The 15695-nt window shown below is 51.2% G+C and overlaps 3 protein-coding genes across 3 annotated transcripts in view; 1 reads left to right on the top strand and 2 right to left on the bottom strand.

Moving 5' to 3' along the window:
- Positions 1–7393, top strand: part of ADCY4 (adenylate cyclase 4) — an 18111-nt gene extending 10718 nt beyond the window's left edge. Inside the window, exons 15-25 of the mRNA XM_007949234.1 lie at positions 1054–1138; positions 1252–1389; positions 2255–2365; positions 2602–2786; positions 2966–3050; positions 3487–3645; positions 6005–6151; positions 6385–6492; positions 6609–6723; positions 7024–7148; positions 7241–7393. Of these exons, the coding sequence (XP_007947425.1) occupies positions 1054–1138; positions 1252–1389; positions 2255–2365; positions 2602–2786; positions 2966–3050; positions 3487–3645; positions 6005–6151; positions 6385–6492; positions 6609–6723; positions 7024–7148; positions 7241–7393 (1411 nt within the window). The remainder of the gene's footprint in view (positions 1–1053; positions 1139–1251; positions 1390–2254; positions 2366–2601; positions 2787–2965; positions 3051–3486; positions 3646–6004; positions 6152–6384; positions 6493–6608; positions 6724–7023; positions 7149–7240) is intronic.
- A 2322-nt stretch (positions 7394–9715) lies between these two features.
- Positions 9716–10798, bottom strand: LTB4R (leukotriene B4 receptor). The gene has a single exon (XM_007949233.1). The coding sequence runs from the start codon at positions 10739–10741 to the stop codon at positions 9716–9718; it is 1026 nt and encodes a 341-aa protein (XP_007947424.1). The 5' UTR covers positions 10742–10798.
- A 3041-nt stretch (positions 10799–13839) lies between these two features.
- On the bottom strand, positions 13840–14949 carry LTB4R2 (leukotriene B4 receptor 2). Its single transcript, XM_007949254.2, has one exon. The coding sequence runs from the start codon at positions 14947–14949 to the stop codon at positions 13840–13842; it is 1110 nt and encodes a 369-aa protein (XP_007947445.2).
- Between the last annotated feature and the right edge of the window lie 746 nt (positions 14950–15695).

Genomic DNA, 15695 nt, shown 5'->3' with positions numbered 1-15695 from the left:
ACAACAGTGCATGGGCAGATGAAACCATGTGATTCAAAGTGTCATTTTAATTAGGTAGTAATAACAACCCTGACCAGAGTGCATTAGAAGTTTCAAAAAGTAAATTACCATAGAGTCTTAGCTTTGTAAGTATATTGATACATGTAAGCTGGGCCTATGAAAAATGTTTTTGTTGTTATAATTAACTATAGGGATATTTTGATAAATAAATTTCTGATGAAACACTGCACAGAAATTTTATAGACAGCTAATGTGGTGTGGCCCCATCTGACAGTGTCATCCAATGTGGTCTATATCCCCCCCCCCATCCCTGGTAACGCCACTGCACAAAGGAAATGCATGTTCTAGGGAACCAGTGATAATCACAGCCCTCATCTTAATATACATCCTGTGGGCTTTCTACATAGCCCAAGAACTTTCACAGGCCTATGTACTTCGGACAACATCCCCTGAAGGAGATTTGGTTCCCTTTGAGCAGAAGAGAAAGCTAAATACTAGAGAAGCCCAAAGTCTCAGAGCAAATGAGGAAGCTTAGAAAGTATGCCCTCATTCCTAGGGCAGCTGAAACCCAGTACTAGGCTAGCGCACGAACTTGTGAGAAACTTAGCCAGAGTTAAAGAGGTTAAAGAGCTTTGGCTTAAAGGCCCATAAGATTGGTCTGATGCAGCCTCAGCAACTCTCATGGGCCCCTTGCCTTCCTCCAAAGCTGTTCCTACCTTATTTGTTCCTGGGCCACCCCAATACTGCCTTTGTTGTTGTCATTGTTATGTGCCGTCGAGTCGGACCCGACTCATAGCGACTCCTCCTTGGGGTTCCAAGGCAGTATCGCTATGGAAGTAAATTGCCCCATCTTCCTTCCGAGGAGTGGCTGGTGGGTTAGTAGGTTTTCCCAAATTATTCCAAACTTAATGTATCAGCCCAGACTCCCTCAGCTGCCAATCTGGACCCCACGTCCACTTCCCACCACGTCTCCCAACCAAATCGCACAGCATGCTCACAGCACACGAGGAGCCTACTCTAACACTTTGAGGCCTCACTCTTGTCTCCCTTTAGGCCCCCAGCTCTGGCCATCACCTATAGCATCACCTTCCTCCTCTTCCTCCTCCTTCTCTTCATCTGCTTCTCAGAGCACCTGACGGTGAGGTTGAGTTTGACTCAGGGGTTGGAAGTGGTGTGGTGGGGCCCTGGCTACCACTTGGCCTGAAGGGGGTATCCTAGCCCTATGACTAACCACCTGTGCTCCCTCCACAGAGGTGTGTCCTGCAAGGCCCAAAGATGCTGCACTGGCTGCCTGCACTGTCTGGCCTGGTGGCCACGCAGCCAGGCCTGCGAGTTGCCCTGGGCACTGCCACCATCCTCCTGGTCTTCATCATGGCCATTACCAGCCTGGTGAGGGTTTAGACAAGGGGAGTTGGAAATGCCAGGGGTTGAGTGGAGCACCCTGAATTTAGGAAAGCAGCAGGACTAAGGCCAGGGGATACTGGAAATGTTGAACAAGTACAGAGAAAAAATTCAGCCATCCTTAGCCTACCTCCTGGGCATAATCATTGCTAACCCTTTGGTGGACATCCTTCCTGTCATTTTCTATGTAAACAGATATTTCTTACTTAGCCCATTAGCTATGGTTTTTTTTTTTGTTTTTTTTTTCAGGGTTCACCTACTATTTGGTGAAATCTTTTTTCCCTTTAGCTATGATTTTGAAGCTAAGTTTGACTGACTTTTTAAAATTGAATAATAAATTTCTAGAATTCTATCCCTGGAAGGGGGAGCTCTGGTAGCATAGTACCTAAAGCACTTGACTGCTAACCAGAAGGCTGGTGGTTCAAACCCACTAGCCACTCCTTGGAAGGAAGGTTGGGCAATATACTTCCATAGTGATACTGCCTTGGAAACCCAAGGAGGGGTTGCTATGAGTCTGGTCCGACTCCACGGCACATAACAGCAACAACAACAACATCCCTGGAAGTTATCTTAGAGATCATACCCACCCCATCCCCTAGTCAAGTTCCAGAAGAGGAAGCTGAGGCACAGAGAGGTTAAGTGGCTAGTTTAAGAGATCCATTGGAGACTAGTACCATAATACCCACTCCTGCATCTCCCAACCCACGAGGACCCCAAAGCTGAGGGTTCCTCACCAACCAAAAATAGCAGAATTCCCTCCTTTGGGAGAATCTGGCCCTGGGTCATCCTTGGGTCAGCTGAAACCCATTGCAAGCCATTCTTGTACCCTTCAGTTCCTTATTTCCTTCTGCAGTTCTTCTTACCAGCATCATCCAGCTGCCCTTTGTGGGGAGCCAATGTGTCCTCTGTGGCTTTCAACTTCTCCTGGGAGCTCCCTGGGTCCCTGCCTCTCATCAGTGTTCCGGTGAGTGCTCCTTCACAACCCTGGATCTCATTCTCCAGACTCTTCCTCACACCCCAATCTCCTTACTTGAAGACCACTCCATCCTGTGGATTGGAACAGACTTCAATCATACCTGGTGTGTGTATGACACACAGCTGACCCCAGATGGACCTGGGCCCTGGGAAGGGTAGGCCAGGAGGTCTTGGGGTATTCCACATCTCCTGCCCCACCTCCTGACCCCCTACCTGGCCCCACAGTACTCTATGCATTGCTGCGTGCTGGGTTTCCTCTCCTGCTCCCTCTTTCTGCACATGAGCTTCGAATTGAAGCTGCTGCTGCTGCTGCTGTGGCTGGTGGCCTCCTGTTCCCTCTTCCTGCACTCCCATGCCTGGCTGTCCGACTGCCTCATCGCCCGCCTGTATCTGGGCCCCTTGGATTCCAGGTGCACACAGCCCTCCAGGATGGGAGTGAGACCAGATAGAGCACAGCTGCCCTCACCTTACTGGCCTGAACCACCCACAGGGCAAAGGGGAGGGAGGCTGAGGGCTATGGAGGGCAAGGAAGAGGAAGACGGGGGGGGGGGGCAGGGTGAGAGACAACCCTGATCCATGGCCTCCTCAGGCCAGGGGTGCTGAAGGAGCCCAAACTGATGGGAGCCATCTCCTTCTTCATCTTCTTCTTCACCCTTCTCATCCTGGCTCGGCAGGTAAGTCTCTCGGCTCAGCTCTTCAGATCTCTCTGGGAATGATGAAGTTGGGGTCCTCATATTTGTGGCTTGGTCTCTCTTACTCTGTCTCTTAGTTCTACATCTTCAGGGTTTAGTCCAAGTGATGTGTCCACTGAAAGCATCTAAGTCCTTCTTTTATTTCCCCTTCACTCCCCAAGGGGAATGTGCTCAAGTTCTCCCTACCCCTCCAATCTGGTAAAACCCACACTTAAGAAGAAAAAAAAAAAAAATTCTGCACACCCTAATTTGAATCTAGTTTCAAGGGCACTCTGTCCTAGCGGTAGTGGCAGCTTAAACCTTAGGGGAGAGGGGAAGGGCAGAGTTAGGGCATCATGGAGGAAGGGCAGGAAGACTCAGGAGCTAGAGCTTTCCCTGCTCTGTGTGTCCCCATGGCCCCTGTTGACCGGCCCATCAGAATGAATATTACTGCCGCCTGGACTTCCTGTGGAAGAAGAAGCTGAGACAGGAGCAAGAGGAGACAGAGACGATGGAGAACCTGACTCGGCTGCTCTTGGAGAATGTACTCCCTGCACACGTGGCTCCCCAGTTCATTGGCCAAAACCGGCGCAATGAGGTGACTCCTGACCCCTGACTCCAGAGCCCCAGATAACCATAGGGATTAATTTTGGAGGAAAGCCTTGGCCCTCGACCCATCCTCTCTGGACTTTCCCACAGTGGCCAGGCAGTCACTCAGGTCCTTGACTCTGTGTCATAAGATCTCAATTTCTGTCTTTGATGAGCACAGAATCTCGGTATTTCAAGTTCTTCCTGGAAAGGAATGCCTTTTCCAACTCATGGCTATTCCATACCTTTCAGAAGCTTAATAATGTATTGATGGGAGTTTTCTGGAGGATCCAGCCCAGCCATCTCTCTAGACCTACACTTTCCAATATGGTAGCCACTAGCCATATGAGGTCTTTAAATTTAAATTAATTAAATTTAAAAGTATCGTTCCTCAGCCATACTAGCCACATTCAAAGTGCTCAGTGGCCCATGTTAGTGGTCACCATATCTGACAGAACAGATATAGAGAACACTTCCATCACTGCAGAAAGTTCTGTTGCATGATACTGCTCTGTTGTCTTGTTGTGTGCCGCCAAGCCAATTCCAACTCATTGTGACACTATAGAACAGAGTAGAACCGCCCCATAGGGTTTCCTTGTGGTAAAGGCATTTGGCTGCTAACCAAAAAGTTAGTAGTTCAAACCCACCAGCTGCTCTGTGGAAGAAAGAGGTGGCAGTCTGCTTCCATAAAGATTTACAGCCTTGGAAACCCAATGGGGATTGCTGTGAGTCAGAATCAACTTGATGGCAGTGAGTTTGGTTTGGTTTTTAATCTTTACAGAAGCATATCATCAGGTCTTTTTTTTTCCCCCCTATTCCCTTCACACAAGTTAATATATGGCTACCCTCTAATTGATGGTTTACCCTCCCTACCCTACCTAGCCCCGGTAACCATCGAAGATGTGAACCTCTTTTCTGGACTTTTTACAATAGTGGTCTCATACAATATTTGTCCTTTTGTGATTAACTAATTTCACTTAGCATAATGTTCTCTTAAGTTCACCCATGCTGTGTTTCACAGATTCATCACTGTTCTTTAACATTTTATAGAATTCCATTGTATGTATGTACCATAGTTTGTTGATCTATTCCTCCATTAATGGGCATTTAGGTTGTTTTCTATCTGTCTTTAATACTGTGTGAACATGGGTGTGCATATATCAGTTTGTGTCACAGCTTTTATTTCTCTAGGATATATACCTAGTGGTAGTATTACTACATCATATGGTATTTCTATTTCCAACTTTTTAAGGAATCACCATACCATTTTCCACAGACGTTGTACCATTTTGTCAGATCTCTTCTCCCATGTAGCCACTCATGGCTTTGAACTGCTAACTTTTCAGGTAGCAGCCAAGCGCTTAACCACTGTATTCCAAAAGTTCCTTGATACTGCTCTAAAACCAAAAAAAACCCACTGTCATCCAGCCGATTCTGACTCATAGCGACCGCCATTGGGTTTCCAAGGCAGTAAATCTTTACAGAAGTAGATTGCCCCATCAGGTGGCCAGAGTAGCTGGTGGGTTTGAACTGCCAGCTTTCTGGTTAGCAGTCAAATGCCTTAGGCATTGCACCACCAGAGCTCCTCTGATACTGCTCTAGACCCTCAAAAATCTTTCTGTAGTTGGAAATACATCAGAAAGTCACCAACATATATGTACCATCTTATTTGTACCATTACCACCTCACCCTCATTATGGAAATGCTCCCAAACTATGTTGAGGGGTGTTCAAAAGAAATAGCTCAGGGCTGCTTCACAGCTTTATGCTCCCACCACCAGCTCTCAGCTCTCAAGATCAGAAGTTGCTCTATTTCTCCTGGTTTCTTCTCTTACAAACATTGAGAATCTTGTAAGTGATTCTGTTTCTCTCTTTACATTGGCTGCTAGAAAACTCAGAGCCAGAGTCTAGTACTAACAAGGACTTCATGGCACCCATTTTTTGAACCAACCTCAGGCCTGAATCTGTCTTTACTATTTTGCCCTCATTTCTCCTTTGCCCAATTTTGCCTATTATTTCTTCATTTTATCTTCCACGTTATATGCTGGTACAACTGCCTTAATACTTTTTGGAATAACATATGATATAAAAATAATTCCCACAGATATGTCCCAGTTCTACATGTGACTTCCTTCACTTAGCTGTAATGTGATCCTGATCCCAAACCTTTGCCAGTCCTAGAATCACAATGAGACCCAATCTTTGACTCCCAAGTTCTATCCCCAGGTTTTGTCCCTGCCCCATCCCTCCTTCCCAATCCTTCTTAAACAGAGGGAGTAGGAGTGTGGACACAGGGAGGAGGCCCCACGCAGACCCAGAAGGGGGAAGAAGGTGACGTGCAACCTTACCCCAGCCTCCTGCCCTCTCCAGGACCTCTACCACCAGTCCTATGAGTGTGTTTGTGTGCTCTTCGCCTCAGTTCCGGACTTCAAAGAGTTTTACTCTGAATCCAACATCAACCATGAGGGGCTGGAGTGTCTGCGACTACTCAATGAGATCATTGCTGATTTTGATGAGGTGACTCCCATTTTGCCCTCCCAGCCATGAAGCCAGTACTTTCCACCCAGCAGTCTCTTTTCTCTGATCACCCAACTCTGTCCCTTCGAGCAACTGTAACCACTACAAACTCTCCCTCCTGCCACTGCTCCTCACTCTGGTCCTTTAGCCTCTAAAGACCTGGGGCTAGGCTTCTGGGAGAGAGGAGTGAGAGAACTTAGATAGACTGGGGACACGGCCTCCTATCTCTACAGCTGCTCTCTAAGCCCAAGTTCAGTGGGGTGGAGAAAATCAAAACCATTGGCAGCACCTACATGGCAGCCACAGGTTTAAATGCCACCTCTGGACAGGATGCACAGCAGGTACAGCAATCCCTTCATTACCTACCAGCCTTCATCTGGACTCTCATTGGTGGGCTCATAAGTGGGACTTATTCCTATACCCTCTTGGCCCATCCTGGTGGGCGGTCCATTGCCAGGATGCTGAACGAAGCTGCAGCCACCTTGGCACCATGGTGGAATTTGCAGTGGCTCTGGGGTCTAAACTGGATGTCATCAACAAACACTCGTTCAACAACTTCCGCCTACGTGTGGGTGAGGGCCCACCTCCCTGCTGGAGCAGTCCAGCACCTCTTCACCTTCTCAAGTTCTTTCCCACCAAGTCCTTTGTTAGCCGCTCCCTGCTTATCCCTGAGCCCTGCTCTGTGTCTACCCCATGGGGTGGGGCATGAAGCTGCTGGGCTCCCTTCCCTGCCACACTCCTCCAGACCCAAAAGCTTAAGACACCCACCTCCAGGGCTCTCCCTTCTCCCCAGTTCCTTGAGCTTCCCCTTTCCCTCTCCTTCCTCGATGTCCCCCCCATTAAGGCCCCTTCTTTGCTATTCTCCTTCTCAGGGTTGAACCATGGACCCGTAGTGGCTGGTGTGATTGGAGCCCAAAAGCCACAATATGATATCTGGGGCAACACAGTGAATGTGGCTAGCCGCATGGAAAGTACAGGAGTCCTGGGCAAGATCCAAGTGAGGGAGCTGCACTAGAGGCATGGGGGGTGGTAGGGATAAATGTGGGCCCACCTCTCACCCCACACTACCTTTCTCTACTCCAACTGCAGGTGACTGAGGAGACAGCCCGGGCCTTGCAGTCCCTGGGCTATGCCTGCTACAGGCGGGGCATCATCAAAGTCAAAGGCAAAGGGCAGCTCTGCACCTACTTCCTGAACACAGACTTGACACGCACTGGACCCCCCTCAGCCACCCTAGGCTGAGACCCCCACTCCCCTTGTGTCCCCTCCTGAGACCCTCAATAAAGAGACTCAGGTGTGTCTGGAACCAACTGATGCCAGAAGCTGCTGGTAGAACTAGAGATCACCTTCTTGCCTGTCAGTAGGACGGCTTCTTCCAAGCCAAGCTGACTCCCTCTGTGTGTAAGTGTACAAATGTGAGCATGGGTGAGCCTTGAGTGTGTTGGAAAAGGGTGATTCTGTTTGCAAGTTAAGGAAGAGGACTGCCTTAGCCTTCCTATCTGTCCCAGCCTGATTCCAGTATTTTGAACACCTTGGAAGCATAAAGAGTTTTACCCACATGATTCAAAGCTACAGTTTGTTCTTTCCTACTGCCCACTCACAAATAGTGCAAGAAATTTCCAGGGAAATGTCATTTGGCCCTCATTCATTCAAGAAACACTAAGTAATCATCTATTATGTGTTTACCATGCAACATTGGCTAGAGGCCTGGAAACTAATCTACTAGGTCCATCCCAGGTCCAGCGTCTCTTCTCAAATGAGCCCACCATGCTTTACAATGAGTACCTGTAAACAACTTGGAGAGTCCCCTGTTCTCAGGCCCATTAGATCCCCCCACCCCCTGCTTCCATCTGCATCCTTCTGCACAGATGTTGATATCACATGGGTCTTAGAACATTGATGGCTTATTTCTACCTGCTCATATTTTGGGGTTCATGGGGTCTGTTGTAGATGTTGCATGTGGATTTTGGAGAGTGCTTTTTCAGTTGCTCTTTTGGAGAGATTCCACTGCTGCTGCCATCTTCCCAAAATGTTGTTAGAACAGAGTTGGGCTGAAGCGCTCTAGACAGCAGTCACCCATAGGAAATGATGACTCATCCCTCTCATTTCTGGGAATCTTTATTTCCTTCAGGTGATCATGCCACAGAAGGTCCTCAGCCCCACCCTGTGCCTTGGTGTGTGTTGAGAGCTGGCAAATGCTGATGTGTGAATTCTAGGGGATAAAAGCTGATGATTTGGCTCTCAAATGAGGCCTCCTTGTGAGATAGAAGGAAGGTTAGGGATTCCGCAGAACATCTCCTGCTGAGTGGATGAAGATTATTGGCAGGAAGTTGGAGAGTCACCATAACAACAATACCTATCACAGGCTTCAGGATCCATGATGTCAAATAGTGCTAAGTTTTCTCAGAAGGAGTCCTGAGTTAGGGAGCCTGGAGTGATGAACCTACGTGAGTGGTATTCCTTGATCAGCTCCTTTAGGAATGTTGTTGTTGTTGTTATGTGCCGTCGTCGAGTCAGCCCTGACTCATAGCGACCCCTCCTTGGGTTTCCGAGGCAGTATCACTACGGAAGTAGGATTGCCCAACCTTCCTTCCGAGGAGTGGCTGGTGGGTTTGAACCACCAGCCTTCTGGTTAGCAGTCAAGTGCCTTAGCCACTATGCTACCAGAGCTCCTTAGGAATGTTAGTAGTCTGTTAACAAAACAAACAAAAACCCACTGCCATAGAGTTGATTCCAACTCATAGCAACACTGTAAGACAGAATAGCGTTTCCATGGCTGTAAATCTCTGGGGAAGCTGACGCCACATTTTTCTCCCATGGAACGGTTGGTGGGTTTGAACTACCAATCATTCCATTAGCAGCTAAGTGCTTAATCACTGCACCACCAGTAGTCTGTAGACCTGCATTTTTCAAAGTATGATCTGCAAACTGCTTTAGAATCACCTGAGGAGGGAGGGGATGATTTCTATATCCATCTTTAGGTCCTAGTGGTGGCATAAACAGTTTGTGTTTGAGCACTAACTGAAAGGTTGGTGGTTAGAACCACCCCCCCCCCAGTGGAGCTACAGAAGAAAGACCTGGTGATCTGCTTCCATAAATGTTACAGCCAAGAAAACCCTATAAAGCACCTCTACTCTATGACACATGCTGAAGCCATGAGTAAGACGAAATAGACTCCATCTCAAGGGCTAGATTTTTTTTGGTTGTGGTTTATTTTTGTTTTGTTTCTGTCCTTCCAGAGTTGGAAATCATGGGGAACTAAAGACTCTCAACTACTGAGGGATCTCATAAAGGCCACCCATGAGCATTCAGTTCCCCATCACACACAAGCCCCCTCACAGAGTTGACCCAATTTGAGACATCAATTTTAATTGTAAAGCTGCCAGTGGGAGCCGACCCCCCAACAGGCTTTCTCAGTCAGCCGCCACTTGCCCCTCCCTCTCTTCTTCCTCTCCAACCTCCACTCTCATTCTCCTCGCTGTACAGAATTGGGTCAGGCCAAGGAGAGGTCACTCCCCCAGAAGGAAAGCAAGCATCCTTCCACCACCACCCCCAAGGCCTAGTTCAGTTGGAGGAGTCAGCGACGCTCTCGGCGGGGCCAGGCTGAGGAGAGGTGGGAACACGCCTCAGGGTCGGGCCCAGAGTTCCGCGGCGGGCGCTGGATGCCTCAGAGCCGGTGCCCTCCAGCAACTTGGCGACAAAGCCCACGCCGGCTGAGCGCAGCAGCCCGCCGCCGGCGCACGCGTACAGCACGGGGTTCACGCTGCTGCTCAGGAAGGCGAGCGCGATGAGCACCTTGCGGGCCAGCAGCAGCCGCAACCCCGCGGGCCCAGACTCAGAGACCAGCCCGGCCAGCGCGCGGCCCGCTTCGGCCAGGTTCACCACGTGGTAAGGCAACCAGAAGGCTGCGAAGGCCAGGATGATGAGCACCACCAGGCGGCCGGTGCGGCGGCTGCGGCGGAAGCGTCGGGCCTGCAGCCTGCGCCCTATGTCGCAGTAGCTGGCCACCACGACCAGGAAGGGCAGCAGGAAGCCCGTGATGGTCTCAAATAGCAGATGGAAGGCCCTGTGACCTTCAGTGGGGTACTCTGTTAAGCAGACCAGGCTCCTATTATTTTTCAAAGTCACCTTGCGGTACACTAAAACGGGCGTGGCCAGCAGCACGGACGCCACCCAGATGCCTGCCAGCACCCGGCCAGCCATCGCCTTGGTGCGCAGCTTCTGGGACACAAAGGGATAGGCTACTGCCAGCGAGCGGTCCAGACTCATGGCTGTGATAAGCAGGACGCTGGCATACATACTGACCCCGCAGATGTAGAAACAGAGGCGGCAGCCAATCAGTCGAAAGACCCAGGTCCGTTGGGCCAGAAAGGAAAGGAAAAAGGGGGCAGTGAGCAATACGGCCAAGTCGGCCAGGGCCAAGTTCAGCACTAGCAGGGCAGTGACAGAGCGCTTACGCATTTTTGCCAGGATGCTCCACACTACGAATCCATTGCCAGGAAGCCCCACAGTCAGTGCCACTGATAGTAAAATGATGGCCAGTGGACCTGGTGAGGATGCTGCTGTAGGAGAGGTAGTGTTCGTGGCCATTGCAAGGACCTAGAGAGCAAGAGTGGACACGCCGATGAGGGTAGGGGACCAAGGGTTTCCTGACACTCTGGACTCACTTAGCCTGAGTACTCTGGTCTGTCTCCAAGGTCAGCAGCCTCAGAGGCACCTCAGCGAGACACTGTTCCCTTCGCTGCCAATTGACTTTGGAGATCTGGCTTGGGAGAGAGAAAGAATGGTTTCCTAACCAGGCCATGGGGCCCCTTCCTGCCCACAGACCCACTTGCAAAATATACAGCAGCAGCAGCAGCATTTCCAGACCCTTTCAGCCTCCTTCTGTTGTTGTTGTTGTTATGTGCCATCGAGTCAGACCCCACTCATAGCAACCCCTCCTTGGGTTTCCTAGGCAGTATCACTACGGAAATAGATTGCCTCATCTTCCTTCTGAGGAGTGGCTGTTGGGTTTGAACCGCCAGCCTCCTGGTTAGCAGTCAAGTGCCTTAGCCACTACACTACCAGAGCTCCTGAAACCCAAAAACAAACTGGGTGGCTTTCCTTACCATTGCAGCATCCCTCAAAAGGCTAGCGGCTCTGTCCCCTGCTAGGCCCTTAGCTCCCTCAGTCCCACTGACTTCCTCCAGTCACCCACCCATTCTCCCAAGATGCCCATTGTCCACCAGAGACAGGTTGGAGTTAATGGACAGGCAGTGAGAACAAATCTTCTCAACTCCCTTTATCACTGGGCAGGTTCCCCTTGCATCTTCTCTCACAGTCGTATCCCATCACCACCCCTACCACTCCCAGGATACTTACAGGCTTTGCCAAATGCTGGTTGGAAGCTGGTACTAATCCCAGGGTCAGGACAGGGTGGTGTGGCCTATCCTTAGGTCTGTCCCAGTGCCAGGGGCCTAGCCCCAGGTCTGGGTGCTGTCAGCTAAATCAGCCAGAGAGGAAGTACTTTGGAGCAGGGAGGTGGGGGTAAGACACATCTTCCTGAGGGTGGGGCTGAAACCCCTACCCCTCCCTTCACTAGTGAAAAAAAAAAATAGTCTTTGTGTTCCACTAGAGCCAAATGGAGAGGTGGAATCTTTAGGGGTGGAGCCAGAAGAGAAGAGCCAAGGAAGGGGCAATCAGAGGAAAGGGGGTGGGGGAAGTGAGTAGGCTGAGGTGTGGCCCCAATATGCAGGTCTGGACTGGAGAATTGAACAGACTAACAACTTGTGTCATATAGGACGAGAGAAGGAAGCAAGAGAGGGGAACAAACTCAGATTGAGAGGCCAGAATTCTGGGTAGTTTTATTTTTTTGTGAACAATGTAGATTTTTAGATTAATAGGAAGTGTAGGTTGGAGATGTGGCTAGGCTTTAGGTTTGGGTTAGGTAACATCATGATTTAAAGCATGCCGGTAAATGCCAAAGGGGGCAGCACCCTATCTTTGGCTTCAGTTCAAGCCATGAGCAGAGGGGGAAACCCTGAGCCCTCTTCCAGCAACCCCATCCCTCCCCTCACTTCAGGGGATTGGTTACACATTCTATCTAGGTCAAGAAATTCTCTGTTTTCTTTAGTAGAAGCCAGAGGCCAGAGGTCATCAGACAGAATGCCAGTTTCTTCCCCTTGCCCAAGCACTTGTCTTGTGCTTGCTTGTGTGGTTGCCCTGCCAAGGTGGGATTTAAGATCTGGGCACTAGGCTAGAAGGCAAGGAGGTGTGGCACCATCTCTGTCTACCTTCCCACAGCCTATTGTCCACTTCCACCTTCATCACACAGAGAAAGAAGAGGATGAGCAAGGACAGAGTGAGCATGGGAGGCAGGTGAAGGAGCAGGGACAGTGACGCTCATGCCCACCCTGTAAAGAGGGCTAACTAGGAATGGGAAAAGACAAACCACTCCCAAAGGGCCACTTTCCCCTTCGTAGGAGGGCACACTCCCATAGAAGTTAAGAAGGAGAAAGTCTCTCCTCCAATCTGACTGTGCGCCTCCCTGCTCCACTTCAACACTTTTCCTTCCTGTCACTTTTCAGGAAAGATGCAGGGGGTAATGGTAGTCACTAAGGTTCCCTATGCTTTCCAAGGCTCCTACTTGCTCTGCTTTGAGAAAACCCAGAGCAGAACTGACACAGTAGCTGTCAGGCAGAGGATATGATGAAAAGCAGTGGGCTGAAACCACAGCAAGAACTGAGGTCAGCATTGAGGAAGGGCTTTCTGACCACACAGGGTGTGTGAGATGGGATATGTGACAGAGGAAGTTGGGGAACCTCTGCCCTCAGCTCATGAGGACAGGAGGAAGCCCCTGCAGTCTGTCTTTGGGGACAGAAGTTTTGCCCCTTCAGGTAGAAAGTAGCTTGTCTGCCTCCCTTCTCAAGCTGTTCCCCACAGCCATCTTCTTCATTGGCCTTTCTCCCCCTACCTAGGACTAGATGCTCTATGCACACTCCCTGCGCTCAAGCTCAGAACTCCCTCCCAACCCCAATTGTGTGCTGCAGTGGCCCTGGAGTGACCCTGGGGCCAGATTTCCTTTGTTGTCTCTTAACCTGTGCCTGACACTAAAGCAAGCACAGGATGACCACTAAGTTGACCAACCATCCCATTTTGCCAGAGATCAAGGGAGTGACTGAGAAGCAGGTCTTTCAGTGCTAAAACTGGGAAGTCCTGGGCAAACATGGACAGGTTGGTCACCTTAGTGACACATGTGTGCACACATGGACGTGCCCTGAAAAGAGCCCCTCTCTACATCTCCAAGTTAAAGTATCAGGAAACCTGGGCTGGGAAGGACAAGTCAAGATGCCACTGAAGGCTGACAGTGCACAGAACTGGAACCACCAGGGGGTGGGGCACAAGCTTAAATCATGGTCTAATGGATGTCTAGTGTATTTCACAATCACAGTTATTGGCGTAAGTGAGCAGTACTGGCACATGGGCACATGCCAACCTGCAACCCCACAATACTTATTAACACGGATCATCACTACCTTCACAATCTCTCAGTTTGCAGGAAGTTGCACCTGCCCCAGGTGTATAATAATTCTGCCCAGCCAAATTGTGGTCAGAGAAGAGTCTCCCCAAACGCTTCTGAGCATTTCTCTGAATTCTGAAGGGTAATGGAAGGGGTTAGGAAAGGGCAGGCCCAGACATTGGGTTTGGTGTCAAAGGTCCCATTCCCTCTCCACCCGGCCTCTGGGGTCCCCATTGCTCCCGCCCTGCCCCACCACTTTTATCCTAGGGGTAGCTCGGAGCTCTATGGTCCCTTCCCTAGAGCGGCCACCCCCAAATGCCTCTCCAGAGCCCTCGAAAAGCCGCGTGAGGAAACGGGGACCTGCCCGGGGCAACAGGTCCCCAGCAGTGAACAAGTAGAGCACCGGGTTGACGCTGGAGCTGAAGAAGGCCAAGGCTGTAGTTCCGGCCCTCGCAGCCTGGCCCGCCCCGCCGAGCCTCGCCAAGGTCCCTTCCTGCGGAGCTAGCGCAGCAACCACCTGCAGAAGGTTGACTGCGTGGTAGGGGGCCCAGAGCAAGCCGAAGGCGAGCACGATGGCGCTCACCAGCCGGCCCACTCTCGTCCGGTGCCGCCTGGCGCCCCAGCGGGCGCCTCGCAGCTGCGCCAGCGTCACTCCGTAGCAGCCGAGCACTAGACCGAAGGGAAGCACGAAGGCGGTCAGGGTCTCCAGGCCAAGATGTACAGCGGCGTGATTCGACGTCGGGTGGCACAACTGACACAGGTCGTCTGGCCAGAGGCGGCGGTAGATGGCGGCCGGTATGGAGAGCAGCAGGGCAGTTGACCAGACCGCAAGTAGCAAGCGGCGGACCAGGGCTGGGTTGCGCAACCGGGGCGCCAGGAAGGGACGAGTGACGGCGAGGCAACGCTGCAGGCTGAGCAGGCTGGTGAGCAGGACGCTGGCGTACATGCTGAGCGAACATACGTAGTACACGGCTTTGCAGCCTGCGGGGCCCAGCGGCCAGACCTGCCCGGTCAGGAAGGCCACAAAGAACGGCGTGAGTAGTAGTGCCGAGCCGTCAGCCATTGCCAGGTGCAGCACAAGTGTGGCCGCCAATGGTCGCCCCCCTGCGGGCCGCCAGCCCGCCAAGCTCCACACTACAAAGCCGTTGCCGGGCAGCCCCAATAGCGCCGCCAGCAGCAAGAAGGCGGTACCTGTGGCTCTCGATGTCTTGGAGCTCAGCAAAGTCTGATTCCCCGGGAAAGTGTAGCAGGGCATTCTCGTGCGCTGTGGGGGCTGGAAAGGGCCATGGAAGGCATTCATGGGTGGGGCAAAAGCTTGGGTTACCCCTAGTGTCAGGGGAGATGGGACTTTGCTTTCTCACAAAGCCCCCTGCTGTCCGCCTTTCTTCTGTCTTGGGGCTTTGACTCCCTTGAAGACCCAGGTCCACTTAAGACGTATTTCTTCTTGGAAGCCAGATCCCCTGCTTGCAGACAACTGATCTCCTGACTCCTGGTTTCCTCCCAGAGCCCAGTGGCATCTAGACTCACAGGCTTGACTCCCAGGTTATCACTACCTCCACCCCAGTAGGAATGGCCCCTCCTTTGTCCAGGTGGTGGTGGTAAAGGTGCAAGGGCAGATCCACTTACCCAGCTCAGAGTAGGCAGGGTTGGGAGCCGAAAGGGGACGAGGGAACCTGAAAGGCAAAGCAGCGGAGGGCAAGGTGCCGACCGTCCCGTGCCTGTCACATTTGCAGAGGGTGAGGTGAGAATGGGGAGGGACTAGTAGGGCTGATCATCTGGGGCACTTTCTGGGGCCCCTCCCTCACCTGACTCCTTCCCATCACTAACAGGTCTAGGCCTGTGAGAGCCTGCCTCCCCCAGGAAACAGGATCAGTTAAAGGAGTGTAAGATAAAGCTCCCTCCCTGTTCTTGGAGGTGAATGCTGACACCCTGCTGAATCCTGATCCTAGGTCCTGCTTCTGCTCAAATTCCTTCCCTAGCTCTAGTCCAATTCTCCCAGCCTTCATCTTAGGGAGTGGGGGGGATGCAGAGAGGTGTAAGGAGCTT

This window comes from Orycteropus afer, unplaced genomic scaffold (assembly GCF_000298275.1).
Source record: "Orycteropus afer afer isolate SDZICR_OR568_19922 unplaced genomic scaffold, OryAfe1.0 scaffold00243, whole genome shotgun sequence".
Taxonomy (NCBI): Eukaryota; Metazoa; Chordata; class Mammalia; order Tubulidentata; family Orycteropodidae; genus Orycteropus; species Orycteropus afer.
The sequence above is the reverse complement of the archived record's forward strand: the minus strand, read 5'-3'. Positions and strand labels throughout refer to the sequence as shown.

Excerpts from the sequence above, each read along its gene's own strand:
- LTB4R2 (XM_007949254.2), bottom strand. The coding sequence starts at position 14,949 with ATGAATGCCTTCCATGGCCCTTTCCAGCCCCCACAGCGCACGAGAATG.
- LTB4R (XM_007949233.1), bottom strand. The coding sequence starts at position 10,741 with ATGGCCACGAACACTACCTCTCCTACAGCAGCATCCTCACCAGGTCCA.